Source organism: Odocoileus virginianus, unplaced genomic scaffold (genome assembly GCF_023699985.2).
Source record: "Odocoileus virginianus isolate 20LAN1187 ecotype Illinois unplaced genomic scaffold, Ovbor_1.2 Unplaced_Scaffold_4, whole genome shotgun sequence".
NCBI classification, from domain to species: Eukaryota; Metazoa; Chordata; class Mammalia; order Artiodactyla; family Cervidae; genus Odocoileus; species Odocoileus virginianus.
In genome coordinates this window covers 2057973-2072491 of record NW_027224266.1, presented here as the reverse complement: position 1 = coordinate 2072491, position 14519 = coordinate 2057973, and the positions used below count along the sequence as shown (strand labels likewise).

The 14519-nt window shown below is 35.1% G+C and overlaps 1 protein-coding gene across 5 annotated transcripts in view; it reads right to left on the bottom strand.

The window, feature by feature from the left end:
• Positions 1–14519, bottom strand: part of CNKSR2 (connector enhancer of kinase suppressor of Ras 2) — a 270849-nt gene that overhangs the window by 7685 nt on the left and 248645 nt on the right. The window contains exon 21 of one of the 5 annotated variants that reach the window (XM_070462397.1): positions 2452–3773. The exons of the other annotated variants lie outside the window; for them this stretch is intronic. Within the exon in view, the coding sequence (XP_070318498.1) occupies positions 3769–3773 (5 nt within the window). The 3' untranslated portion in view covers positions 2452–3768. Of the gene's footprint in view, positions 1–2451; positions 3774–14519 lie in introns of those variants that run through there. 5 annotated transcript variants of the gene reach the window in all.

The following is a 14519-nucleotide window of genomic DNA, read 5'->3' as shown; positions in this document are numbered from 1 at the left end:
TTATTAAAGTGAAGAGAACATATAAAGTTCTCTTTCCTATATAAAATTTCATTGATAGATTTGAGGATCCCAATGAAGTTATGGATAACTTGTACTCTGAGTCAAGGGAGGACTCGTTTCTGGCTGTGTCATAGTGGCAGGGCTAGAAGAAGATCCTCTTTATCATTTTGTTTATACTCTAGCTACACCATGAAACACTGTGACTCTAAGAAATGCACTGAGCATCAGTATAGTTGTGTCTGGCTCCTTCAGGTTGCATATGACCTCCAGGCAGTGATAAAGAAAAGCTCAATGAAAAGATTAGCCAAGAGAAAATAACAGTTTGTTGGAACTTTCTTGAAAAGGCTTATTAGCAGATGATAATGCATTCTTCAAACACTGCAGGATGCTTGACGTATTTCCTTACATTCATGCCCAGTGGTTTTTAAACTTTTTCGATTGTATACCCTTTTCAGTTAAAACACTTTTGTTGATAAATATTCAATATATGTATTACTCTATATTAATAGATATAATAAGACAGACACAGAAGAGATATTTGAGAAAATGAGATATGAAACCTGAGGAGAAATCCCAGTGTTTATTCGTCCTGTACCTCTCTCCATGTGTACCTTCTTTAGAGACCTAGACTGTGACTTTCCCTGAGTGCATATGCCTTGCTCTCTTTGCATTTCCCAATCTTCTACAGGACATGGTGTCTGATGAACCCAATGTTTAAACTGAGCGATGATTTTCTTCACTTTAGACACTAAGTACTCCAAAGAGGACTCCGTATCAGTCTGAGTAATTTTTATGCCAGTCTCTTGTGTAATGTCGTTCATGTTCCTTTGGTGAAAATTAAGAGCAGAGTACATGTGTGGCGACCTAAAATGTTTCTGGTGTCCTCACTGTTTCCCTGCCTCTGCAATGACAGTGTGGAAGGAGAGTAAAAAATGAAAACAAAACAAAACAAAACAAAACGAGTATACCAACTAGGCTCGTAAAGAATCAAGTCAGCAATGAATAATCAGTTCTTGTACATGTTTTGGAAGGGAACTGTGCTCTTTTAAAATTGGACAATGATGTCCTCGTGGAAACAGTTGTTCCTTCCACAACACAACTGGATAATGAGCATAGAAAGCTGGAAAAGGCTAAGTCACAAGTGGGGGAGAAGGCTGGACATAGTAGCATTAGTCACCAGTCAAATGTGAGAGGTATTCGTTCTTGTACGGTCGCGGAGTGCTCTAAGGCTTCCAGGCGAATGGCATCAAGTATGTGGTGCACTATTCTTGCCATGAAAGGCAATTAGCATTTGCATTGAGACACAGGACTGTTTTCTGTGAATACTAATTTACCAGTGCGCCATAATGAACAACTTATTTATATGTAAGGTGCCAAAGTTTTAATGGGTTTAATGGAGATAGGTTCAATGTCTGTAGGTTTTTTGCTAAAGATGATAATGCATTCAGGAGTTTACACTATAATCTGAATTGTTTTATAATGAAAGATTAGTTCTTTTAATTCATGTTTTTATATAAGTCAACTAGCTATGCCTTGTAAAACTGGGGGGAGAACAGTTTGTTATAAAGCATATGCTTTTAAAACTTGGCTTTTACTTGTTACTCTGTAATCAACTACCCTTCTCATAATTAGAATTAATTGGTTTGTTTTATTTTAGGCAAAATAACAATAATTTGTCTGATGAAAAAAACTGAGGAGAAAAAAAAAAAGTCTTTTTTTTTGAAAGGACAGCTTGAGTGAGTTCACCAATATTGCTAAGTGTATTTTTAAGGAATATGTGAAACCCATCCCTGTACGAATGACCTTGTGCTTCACCAAAATTAAGTACAGCCATATCAGTGTTTGTCAATCCCTTCTGCACAAAAGTAAAGCTGCCTTCCATAAAGAGGTGACACCACAGACAGAGCTGAAGCTTATTCTACATTTCATTCTCAAAGAAGGTAATTTCTGCCGAATTATGTGGTTTAATGCCACAACTATGAAAGTGGTTGCATTTTCAGGGTATTAGGGTAGTTTTTATGACAAATAGTTCAGATGGCAAAATCTTGGTGTCCTTGGCATTGATTTATTGACCCAAAGGGAAGGTTCTTTGAAGGAGAATTGCAAACATAAATAACAGATTCTATATTTACTCAGCGAATTTAGAAAATTTATATAAAGACATGGAGGTCAAGGTACCTGGTTCTTAGGCAGGAATTCATAAAGGATACAGTTTAAAAACAGAGCTAAAAGAAAATTAATGTGGAGTCATCATATTCCTTAATGAGAAAAAACTAAAATTCTTTATATCATAAAATTTTACTATGACTTAAACAGGGAAAATGACTCAAGACAATCCCACGAATATTTAAAACCAACATAATACTTTTTGATGCATTTCTACATATCAGAACCATCATTTTTATATATACTTAAAAAAACACATTAAAATGGTTAGAGCACAGAGGCAACTGTAAGGCATATCAATGTGATTTTATTCACAACACAAATTCCATTTGTGAGAAAGAAGCATAGATTACTCCTCTTTAGAAAGATATTTACTATCAAGCATACTTAGCAAATTATTTAGCTATCTAAAAAGATCTTATACCAATTGGTCATATTTTTATTTTTATGTAATTTATATTTTTACAAGTATTCACATTATGCAATACCACACACTGCGGCGACAGGAAGAAAAAAAACATTTCCAAATACAATGTTAAATTATCTGTTCATTGCACAGTATGAAATATCCATTAATTAGCATTGAAATTATTACAGAGTATCTTATCCAACTAAATAAAGGAAATTTCACATCCACTACAGAAGAAAAATAAGCAATATTGAGCCATAAGGGACCCAGTTACATAGTATTAAATAATATCTGAAACTATTTTGAAAGACAACCAGACAAAATACTTTTTCCAAAGTGAAAACCACAGCCTATAGATTTGGAAAATTTTACAGAAAAGAATAGCTCATGCCTGTCCTATGAGGCAACACCATTTGTATACAAGTGCCAAGAAGTAAGGAGAAAGTTAGGATTTTAGCTGAGGAATCTACTAAAGCCTGGCATGTGGCATTTTCTTCATTAGTGCCACTGAAAGCAGTCTCTGTGTTGCACCTGAATACACTTTATAATAGAATAAACATAGTAAGTTTCAGAGCAGGTTGTAGATACCTTGCCTTAATAGATTACACTTAATGTAGTACAATACAGCACGTCAAGTTTTAAAAATGCAAAATACACTTAACACACAGAATTTGCTTTCTCTGCTTTGCCTTCAAGAGGCCACTGAAGAGTCCATTGAACAGCCAGGGTTTCTAGTTATTGGAGCTGATCCCTCTCCTTTCCTGTGACAGGAGAACACAACTGAGCCCTTCCCCAGTCAGTACCCTTTGCCTCTGTTCACCCACAGAAACAGCAGTTTTCTGTCACTGTGCTCCATCTTGATTGATTGGCTTTGATCTTATGCTAGTCCCAGTGAAGAAAGCTTGCATTCTTCTTAAGAGTGGCCTGCCCCTCTTAGTATCCCTTTAGGGAGGCCCCCAATCCAAAACACTTGATGATCTAAGCTTTTAAAAGTCTGTTTTCTGTTATAAACAGCAAGGACGAGGCCATTTTAGTTGCTTGCAAGAGGTTGATGTTAAGTCTGCGTCGTGCCGACTCTCTCCGATCTAAATTCTCTAAACATTAGCTTATCAATCTGTGAGTCCAATGGGTTGAGTGCCAACAGAAGTGGATCCGATTTGGCATGGAGAGGTTCTACCAACTCTCGCAGTGTATTAGCCTAATATGATAAAGCAGTGATACAATATGATGAAAGACCTGCGAGTGCCATTATTTCCAAAGCATATTAGTATTCGTATTAGAAATACCATCATGCAATACCCATGAAGAGAAAAATATGGCTAGAATTGCATATGGTTTTAATACCATAATGTCTTTGTGTTGGCATGCAAGTCTACTTGGCCGAAAATGGGACTTTATTTTAAGCTTGGTTATCTCGAATTGCCAATCTTATGTATACAAAATAATACACAGCACAGATATATCTTTTCTCACCTCTATACTTGTACATGCATATCTGTAATTTTAATCAGAAAGTTTATGTTAAAAGTATTCTCCACACACATGTAAAATGATTAGTCTTCTAAGAAAATAAACTGTAGTTCTATACAAGATCTTTCCTCAAATTCATCCAGTCAAGAAGTATGAGGAAAAGTTTTCTGGTCTACCTTCTATCTAACTAGCCTGATTCACATGCTACCACGTGCTGAGTGGTGAGACAGAAAAGCCCAGCTAGTGTGACTCCAAGGAAGTGGTCGAATGTGGACCAATACAAAGTGAGCAGAGGTGAAAAGCTCTCACACGGTCAACGTGATGAAAGGGTGACTTGACACCCGAGCACAAGCCACATTCTTAGGAATTAAGAAACTAGAAGAGACTAAAGTTTCTGAATGACTTGGAAAACTCAGAACAAGTGGGCTAAAAATAAACTGTAGTCTCTTTTAGTTCATTTTATTTTGGATTTTGAGGAGTTCAAATATTGCCACCAGGCACCAGTGTTTTTTTTCTTTCTAACCTAGGGCAGATCTTTGTTTGCTACATCCTTTAGTACCTTTTGAGTTATATCAAGAAAAAGGAACAAACTGGGAGAGGGAACAGAGACAGTATGTTGTTCACTACTAGCTCCTTTATAAAATGGGAAGGGAGTGTGTTGCCCACAGGACAGTATTTAGAAAATAGGATGCAGTATGCTTCAGAAATCAGCAGATCTAATTTTTGTTTCTCATATCATAACCTTCTTTTGCAGAAAAGGGGCTGGAAACTAAGTAATCTTCATAGGTAGGTCAAATGAAAGAGAAGACAACACCTTATTTTTTTTTTTAAGAAAATTATAACACTGTATTGCTAACTCTGGATTCTACCACTCTGTTTCATAAGGTCATGGAACTTCAAACGGTTAAGTCAGAGGCAATCTAATGCTTGGCACAAGGTCATCCTTAAATTTAAATAGTTTCTAATTTATTTATGCAACTCAAATATTTTCCCCTCAAAGACAACTTACATGAATGGTTTAATTTCTAGTGAACTCAACCCATACTAAATCTGAACTAGAGCCTTGGTAATCAAGTCACATCTTAGTTACATTTAAGACACCATTTATATAGGATTGGGAAATTCTACTTCAAGAGACTGGAAATACCTCCTCAGTTGAGGCCTTGCCAACGTGCAGGATGGTGGGGGGGTGGATCACTATTTCAAAGTGGCTACAGCTATTTCCAGGGCTTCCCAGGTGGCTCAGCGGTAAAGAATCCGCCTGCAATGCAGGAGACACAGGAGATGTGGGTTTGATCCCTGGGTGGGGAAGATCCCCTGGAGGAGGAAATGGCAACCCACTCCAGTATTCTTGCCTGGAAAATCCTGTGGACAGAGGAGCCCAGCAGTCTACAGTCCATAGGGTCGCAAAGGGTCGGATATGACTGAAGCGACTTAGCATGCACAGCTATTTCCAAGTCTGTATATACTAACATAAGAGAAGGTAACTCTTTGGCAAGGTGTCTCTTCAACTAGTAGTGGTGAGGTTACCAAATCTCAGGGTAGAGGTTTGTTTGTTAAATACAGATTACTGGGCCCTGCCCTTACTCTACTCAATCAAAATTTCTGGGTATGGAACTCCGGAATCTGCATTTTAAGCATGCAACCCAGGTGATTCCTGTTGCCCACTGCAGTCTGAGACCTTGAGCACTAGGCCAGTCACACTGTGATGGGCTACACTGTGGGGAGGGCTGGTTGGAGTGATGCCAACTTTTGTACTACACATATAAGGAGTTTTTAAGTCACAAGCTTTGTAGTTGGACACATCACACAGAGTTTTATTTTCAGTCCTGTCACCAATATAACATTGTATTATGTAACTCAAATAATATCAAGGTTTTTGCCAAGAAATCTGATGGAAATATCCTGGTCTACTGAGAATATGGCAAAATGAAAGAGACTGTGGTATACTGCTTGAATAAATTCTTTAAAGATGTACTTTTAGGTAAGCGTTAAATAGCTCCTCTTTATTTTTGAGGCAAACAGAACAAATAAACAGATATTTCCAGACTCAAGCCTGCTGAATCTATGTCTTGGTGTGTGCATTCTGAATCTCAAGTATGAACAGCATTGGCAGACGAGAAGGGTCAGATACAATGGGCTGGTATATGGCTAATCTACATGAAACCTCTAAAATACAAAAACGTATTTCATAAAGATACTGTCCTCTGAGAGCCTAACTTCTGCGAAACTCATGTCTATGTGTCTTCAACTTTTTGCAAGTCCCTTTCTGGGTCTCAATACTCTTTTCCCTCTCCCTTTGTATTTTCATCAGGCATTCTCTCTCTGCCTCTTTCTGTGCTGTGCTTAGTCGCTCAGTTGTGTCCGACTCTGTGCGACCCCGTGGACTGTAGCCCGCCAGGCTCCTCTGTCTATGGGATTCTCCAGGCAAGAATACTGGGGCGGACTGCCATTTCTGACATCTCCAAACTGACAACTTTACACCTACTCAAATCCTATGGACAAAGGAGCCTGGTGGGCTACAGTCCACGGGGTTGCAAAAGAGTCGGACACAACTTAGGGACTAAACAACAACAAAATTTTATGCCTGTTTATTTTTTTTCAAAGGACAAGCGGAAATTGCATGTTTCTAAAAAAACAAAAACAAAAACTTAAATTGTATGGCTCTTGATTGTTTTTTCTTTTGGTCAATATCCCAACTATAAAAAACATTCCATTCCCTACTTCCTGCCCTTAAAATATACTTCACTATTTAACAAGCTTTTAATCAAGTACATTTTGAAACAAAAGCAATATATCTATGCTAGCCCAAGAAAATCAGTAATGTTTCTGTTTGGCATATTACTTAAATAATTATTGAGCTTCCATTCATTATTGAAACTTTGACTGTGAGGCCATCAGCCCAGGTGGGTAGAAAGAGAAAGATCCTGTTTCCCTGTTACTAAACCCCTTGAGATGTGAATGGTGTACCCAGATGTAATGCCATGTTGTGTATAGGATGACTTATTCCAGTGTGGATCCACTTCTCATGCCAGCTCTTTACAGACTGAATCTATGTAGGATATGGTGAGAAGAATATTTCTTTCCCTTGTTGTTTTATGAATTTAAAACTCTTTCCACTCAAATTATAAGCAGAAATAGAATTTCTAGAAGTGTAACTTTAAGAAATGTAATCAGGATAGAGGTACAAACATTTGCAAGAGAATGATTCAGTTTGAATACAAAATAGGTAAAAAATAAATCTTTTCCTTAATGAATGAAACAGAAGGAAATACATACAAATGGAAATAAGAAGTGCTTAAGCTAGAACAGCATTTTCAAAGATTTTTACTTCTGAGTTATAGAGAAAACTGGTTCCATATACTCACTTCCATTATCGGTGAGACTGAGGGCAAATTTAAGGGCAAAGCCCCTGACAACTGGTCTTAAGCTGCTTGCAGATAACAAGGCAGACATCCAAGCCTATCAATAGTAACACATGTGGAGCTCCTGGGAGAGTACGGACTGCTGTGTGCTTTTGAACAAGATCTGATTTATCACGATTATCAGGATCTCTCTCTTCTTCTAAATGTATATGTTCACATTTAAGTTTTTCTTTTTGTAAAACAGGAATATCTAACACCATGAGTTGATAGTCAGTGATAATTTTTCTCAGTGAAAGTCTTGGAAAAAGTGAGCTGAAACCTTGATTCAGAATGTTCAAACCAAGAGAGAGACTTATTTGTGGCTTGAGTATCAGTAGCTGTTCAAATTTTGAGGGTCTATTTCTTTGTAAAGATGAAGCTCAAATAGACAGAATATCAGATTTAAAAAGATTTTGTTTGCTTATTTTTAATACCATGGGGGAGGAATTAGAAAGTCTTATTTTATGAATGATGAAGTATTCTTTTTCAAAATAAAGTGATAAATAGCAAAAAGTAATATAGTTTGTGCTTATACATCTAATACTTATGGATATCTTTAATTAGAAATTTCAGGTAAAATAAAAATATTTGATGAACCTAGCCACAAGCAAAACAGATAAGGAAATACTGTTTCCAGATTAGAATGTTACTCCAACAGTTCCATTCTCTGTGTATAATTCACAAGAGACAGTGAATTATACACAGAAGTGGTATCTCATCTTAGACTACTTACCGCTATACTATGACCTTAAAGTACATTTAGGACTTATGGGTATACCACATACTACATTTCCTGTTTGCATTAAAACCACTACCTGAAATAAAGGTATACCTAAAGTATCCTTTAAATGAAGCTTATATATTAGCAACAACTGAAAAGGTCTTTTATATTTAATAGTCACAGAAGTATTTATTATGTTAATTCAATTTACCCTGAGTTTATAGTCAATGAAGAGCCTATAGATATATTAGAAAAATGTACTATGGAATTCGGCCACATTATATTGTCATTCCAAATGTCATCTTTCAGATTTTAAAACAGAAAATGGGAGGAATTCATTTTTATAGACATGCATTGTTCAATAAGGATTTAATGGGTGCCTATGTGTATATATACTACATCAAATGTTAGGGGTAAATATACAAAGACAACAGTCTGACCTCAAAGAGTTCATGGCATAGCTGTACAACCCCTTCCCCATTTCTGTCTTATAATTTTATAATTAAGGATTATCAGTAAAATAAAGGTCTACTTTATTAGTATAAATATATATATACATATATACAGAATTATATGACTATAATGTAATTATAAAATTATCCTAACAATGTATAATATATGAATATATTAATTTAAATTGATTAGTATATTTGGAATACATAGAAAATAATAAATTTTAGGGCAAATTTAAAGATCACTAAAATATTAATGTATGTATGTATATACACATATATATATGACATAAAACAGCTGAGTTCTGGTGCTTACAATAGACTTGAAAACTGAAGGGGACTGGAACAGAACAGAGAGCCCAGAAATAAACCCACACACCTATGGTTTATTATCCAAAGGAATCAAGAATATATAATGGAGAAAATATAGTCTCTTCAATAAGCGGTGCTGGGAAAACTGGACAGCTAAATGTAAAAGAATGAAATTAAAACATTCTCTAACACCATATACAAAAATAAACTCAAGGTGGGTTAAAGACCCGAATATAAGACGGGAATCCAAAAAACTCCAAAGAAAACACAGGCAGAACACTCTTAGACATTAATAAGAGCAATTTTTTGGAGATCAGTAAAGCAAAGGAAACAAAAGCAAAAATAAAGAAATGGGATCTAATTAAACTTAAAAGTATTTGCATAGCAAATGAAATCATTGACAAAATGAAAAGAACTTACTGAATGGGAGAAAATATTGGATTGGTTCATTCCAGTTTTTCATATGTGGTTACTGAAAAAAACAACGAACTTTTTGGCTAGACCAATATTTGCAAAGGGTTTAACTAATAAGGTGTTAATATCCAAAATACATAAGCAGCTCATACAAGTCAACATCAAACAAACAAACTGAGTGAAAAATGGGCAGAATATCTGAACAGACATTTCTCCAAAGAGGACATGCAGATGGCCAACAGGCACATGAAAAGATGCTCAACACTGCTAACCGCCAGGGACATACAAATCAACACCACAATAAAATATCACCTCACACCTGATAGAATGGCTATCATCATAAAGAACACAAATAACAAATGTTGGTGAGAATGTGGAGAAAAGGGAGGTTTTGTACACTGTTGGGAATGTAAATTGACACAGCCACTATGGAAAACAGTATGGTAGTTTCTCAAAAACTAAAATTAGAACTACTATATGACCCAGCAATTCCACTCCTGGCTATCTATCCAAAGAAAACCAAAAATACTAATTCAAAAAGATACATGTACCCCAGTGTTCATAGCAGCATTATTTACAATGCCAAGATATGGAAGCAACCTAAGTATCCATCAACAGATGAATGGATATGAAGATGTGGCATATAATGGAATTAATGGACTTGGAGGCATTATGCTAAGTCAAATAAGTCAGACAGAGTATGACAAATACTATAAAATGTCATTTATATGTGCAATCCAAAAAATACAAGAACTAGTGAATGTAACAAAAAAGAAATATAGTCACAGACATAGAGAACAAACTAGTGATTACCAGTGGGGAGAGAGAAGGAGAAGGGGCAAGATAGGGGTAGGGGATTAAGAGGTACAAACTACTATGTATAAAATAAATAAGCTACAAGGATATATTGTACAACACAGGGAATATAGCCAATATTTTATAATAACTATAAATGGAGTATATAACCTTTAAAAATTGTGAATCACTATACTGTACATCTGTAACATATAATATTGTACATCAACTACACTTCAATGAAAAATAAACAGCAACAACAAAAAAACCTTAAAAAAAAAACTTGAAAGGGATCATAATATGCCACCTCAAAATATACCACTCTGGTCTAAGGATTATTTTGAGCTGAAGGTAATTAAGAAGCAGTAGACGCAGAAAGATATTTGGCCATCCCTCTAACTGCCATAAAGCAGGATGTATGTTTCCCACTCTGAAACTGTTCCTCCTCTCCTCTTGCATACCAGGAGAACAATGCTCAACACTGAAGACAGAAAGTTGGCATCAAGATGGGTCTGCACAAACAAATCTTACTAAAATAACCATTATCTTCTGTTAATTTCCCCATATATAAACTTTTCCAAAATTTACCATTTTAGAAACCCAACCCCCCTTTCTGTGTTTTTGTCACTTCTCTGTAATTTACCATGCTTTGTTAAAATGGTATATAGACCTAGGGTCTAAGTGCTACTTTGGGTCTTCATTTCTTTCCTTTGAAGGCCTCCATGGACATAAAAATTAAATTAACACAATAAAATTTATATATCTTTTCTCCAGTTAAACTGTCATTTGTTAGTTTAATTCACAGGCTCCAGGTAAATAACCTAACAGAGCAGAGGAAATGTTTCTTTCTTTCTCAATAAAACATTTAAATCAAGCCTTAAGCCATTCTATCCTGTCATATATATTTTAAAATATTTATACTAAGAAGTTAATGTATTTCACAAAGTTATTTTGAGATAACTTTCAGCAACATGGATAGATGGCAGTTTATTGGCTCTTGCAATCTATTTTATAATTAATTATTTTAAAGTAATCTCTTTAAAATTATCATTTCCAAAAGAGGTAAGAGAGCTAAAGACTTTTTTTACTCTTCAATAATGCAGAGATGAATGATGTATATTTTTAATTTATGAAAACTTTCAACCTCTAACACCACCTTACATGGTTATATTGAGTTGGCTAAAAAGTTTGTTCTTATGGACTTCTGTAAGAGCTTACAGAAAACCCTAAACGAACTTTCTGGCCAACCCAATAATAAAAGGATGAAATTCAATAGATGATATTCAGCCTGGATGATAATCAGTGTGAACTGCAACCCAGTGATGAGAACTGCCAATGGGGTGAACAGGTATATCCTATGTGACAGAACACTTCATCTGTGACTATGTCTAGTCTGCCAAAATGAAAAGGAAAGTTGGGACTAGCTACATTTCAGTCATTTTCTTGACTATTCATTTCAACAGATTACTCTTTGGTCCTTCCAACCCTATTAGGATATTCTCTATCCTAGCTGATAAGCACTCAAAAAAAGTTATCTGAACCTTGAATCACTTATGAGACTGGATAGTAAAAAAGTCTTCAGAACACTGATTATACTTCCATGACTCAAACTATTTCATTGGCCTAATTGCACTTGACTTGAATTCTACAAACTGGACATTCTGATGGAATAAACAGGTAAAGGTATCTCTACCTGGAGGGCTTGGAGTTGTAAAGACACATTTCATATGTTGAGTCCATCAGAACTTACTCAAAGTAAACAAACGACTTTGCCTTAAGTCCTCTTCTAAGTTGCTGATCAGCAAACACGATCTAGGATCAGTAAATTTTGAGCTGATACAAACTGTGCTTTTATTGCCCAGCTTGCTACTAAGGTAGACTAAAAGTAGACAATGGCATAACTTCTTAATTCTTGAAAATTTTATCTAAAATAAAGACAACGTATATATTTTTTTCAAATAAACAGTAACATAGATCTCAGCGAACTTCTGCTTTATAGTTCCGCACTATTCCCTAACTAGAGTCATACACTACCCTCAAAGTATGGCCATACTGATTTTAGTGAGATTACTTAAAAAAAAATATCATTCAGTATTAGCTCCAGTATCATGATACCATCCAGATTAAAGGAGGGGAAAAATAGAGGGACTGATCTATAGAAGTGAGTGAAATAATAAATTCTCTTCAACAAGAGTACCATAATGGATGCTTGTGTGTAGGTTGGGAATAGTAATAAAAGGAGTGATTATTATGCTAAAAATTTAAAGACATTACTTCCTCTCATGCTATAACACTGTTTATGATTATAGAAGCTTGAAATGGACTTCTGCTTACTTTTCCCAGCTGAACTTATATTACCAAAAATTTGCAATACTGATTTCCCCCTTCAATAACTTTTAAAAGTTAATACCTTATTACTAACCTCCTTGGCATACTAGCCTGACATTTGGGATCATTTGCTCATTAGCAACTTTGGCAAGAAGGAGCCACTTTGGGGGCTCCACCAACTGAATTTCTTAGCAATAAAGACAACCAAAAATACCTTTCCCAGCAAAGCAAGTGACAAAAAAAGTAAAAAGAAAACTCAAAAGGCGTTTGTAATAGTCTAAAATTTTATCTGAACAGTTACTTATCAGAATTCATGTTCTTCTTACCTCAAGCCAGTTATAAATCTAATCTCTCACCCTAATCAATAATAATTTCAGATTCTCTCTTATTTTTCAATATATAATAATTACATCAGAGACTATTCTCATAAATCCCCATTGTTAGAATTATCTGCATATCATGACATTTAAATTATTACATTTTCAGGTATTTAAAATGTGTACATGATAAGAATGAAAATTATTGTGGTAAAAACCTCAATAAAATCATGTCTATTAGAAAAATAGCATGGATGTAAACAAATTAGCATGAACATTCATCTTAGCAAAAAACTCAGAGGTTAGAATAATGAATATTTATACTTGGTCTTAGTTGTTTTGAAATTAGTTAATACATTTTGAACCAACGAACTCATTTTACTTTTGGGATAGAAAACTATGGAATCTAAGAACATATTTTAAATAAAATATCCTATTATATATGTTTCATTTTTTCCACCCCTGACAAAATTGTAGAACATTGCCCTTTCAAAAAAAGTAAGTTTTACTAAAGCCTTAGAGATATGCTGACTCTCAATGTTCTTATGGAAAAATACAAATGACTTTACAGCTATTGCAAAAGGTTTCCAGCTATATCTGTGTTTAACATTTATCATCACATGTTGAACTTCACATTTTCAAATGTAATTATAGAAAACTAGAATCATACAAGGAGTTCATTAGGGTGGGAGCTTGTTTTGCAAAATTCAAACGTTTGAAATGTCAGAAGATTCTCCATATTGTACAACTTAATGTGTATTCAAATATAGCAATGAATCACTAACTTCCTGCTAGTGAAAACAAGAAATCCAATTATATTAACAAATTTGGTTTCCATTTGTAAATTAGTTAACTTACAGCAACTTTATGGTACTAGCTTATGCATATCTTTTAAAAATTAAAGACAATTTCATATTTAATTGAAGCCAGACTTTTTTGTAATTCCTATTTAGCATATTTATATTAAACAAGGGCCAAGCTGTCTTCTCTAAGGTGAAAAAAAACCACAACCATCAAACTAGATATGTGAATTTGTAAGGATGTGCAAATCAAGGGGAGACTTTGGAATTCTCAAATTCCATGTAAGACTTCCTTACTATCTCTTCTGACTGGCGCCATTTGTGAGGGAGGGTGAGGAGATACTGATAGCAGCTAGGGTGTAATTAGTATCTCCCTATTAAATGTGAGGGGCTTCCCAGGTGGCTCAGTGGGTAAAGAATCTGCTTGCAATGCAGGAGACACAGATTCAATCCCTGGGTTGGGAAGGTCCCCTGGAGGAGGGCATGGCAACCCACTCCAGTATTCTTGCCTGGAGAATCCCATGGACAGAGGAGCCTGGTGGGCTACAGTCCATGGGGTTGCAAAGAGTCGGATATGACTGAAGCGGTGAGCATGCATGTATCAAATGTGATCACCAAAGAACTCTACAGAACTTTGGCCCTTTTAGTGATATTAACATTTATATTTGTGATATTAACATATATATAAAAGAATACATTCTTACTATAATAAAATAAAATTTAAAAAGAGAACACATTATAATAAGTTGTACTGGTGTATATGATCTTTTATAGCTAGTTGATCTGCTCTATCCAGATATTCTAAAACTGGATTTACAGTGATACGTTACACCAATCCTTTCTTGTTAAACCCATGTATAGTTATGATCAAGGTTCTAGAATGTCTTCTCATACTGATTTTATTGTGAGCAAGTGCAGAACTAATCCAAAA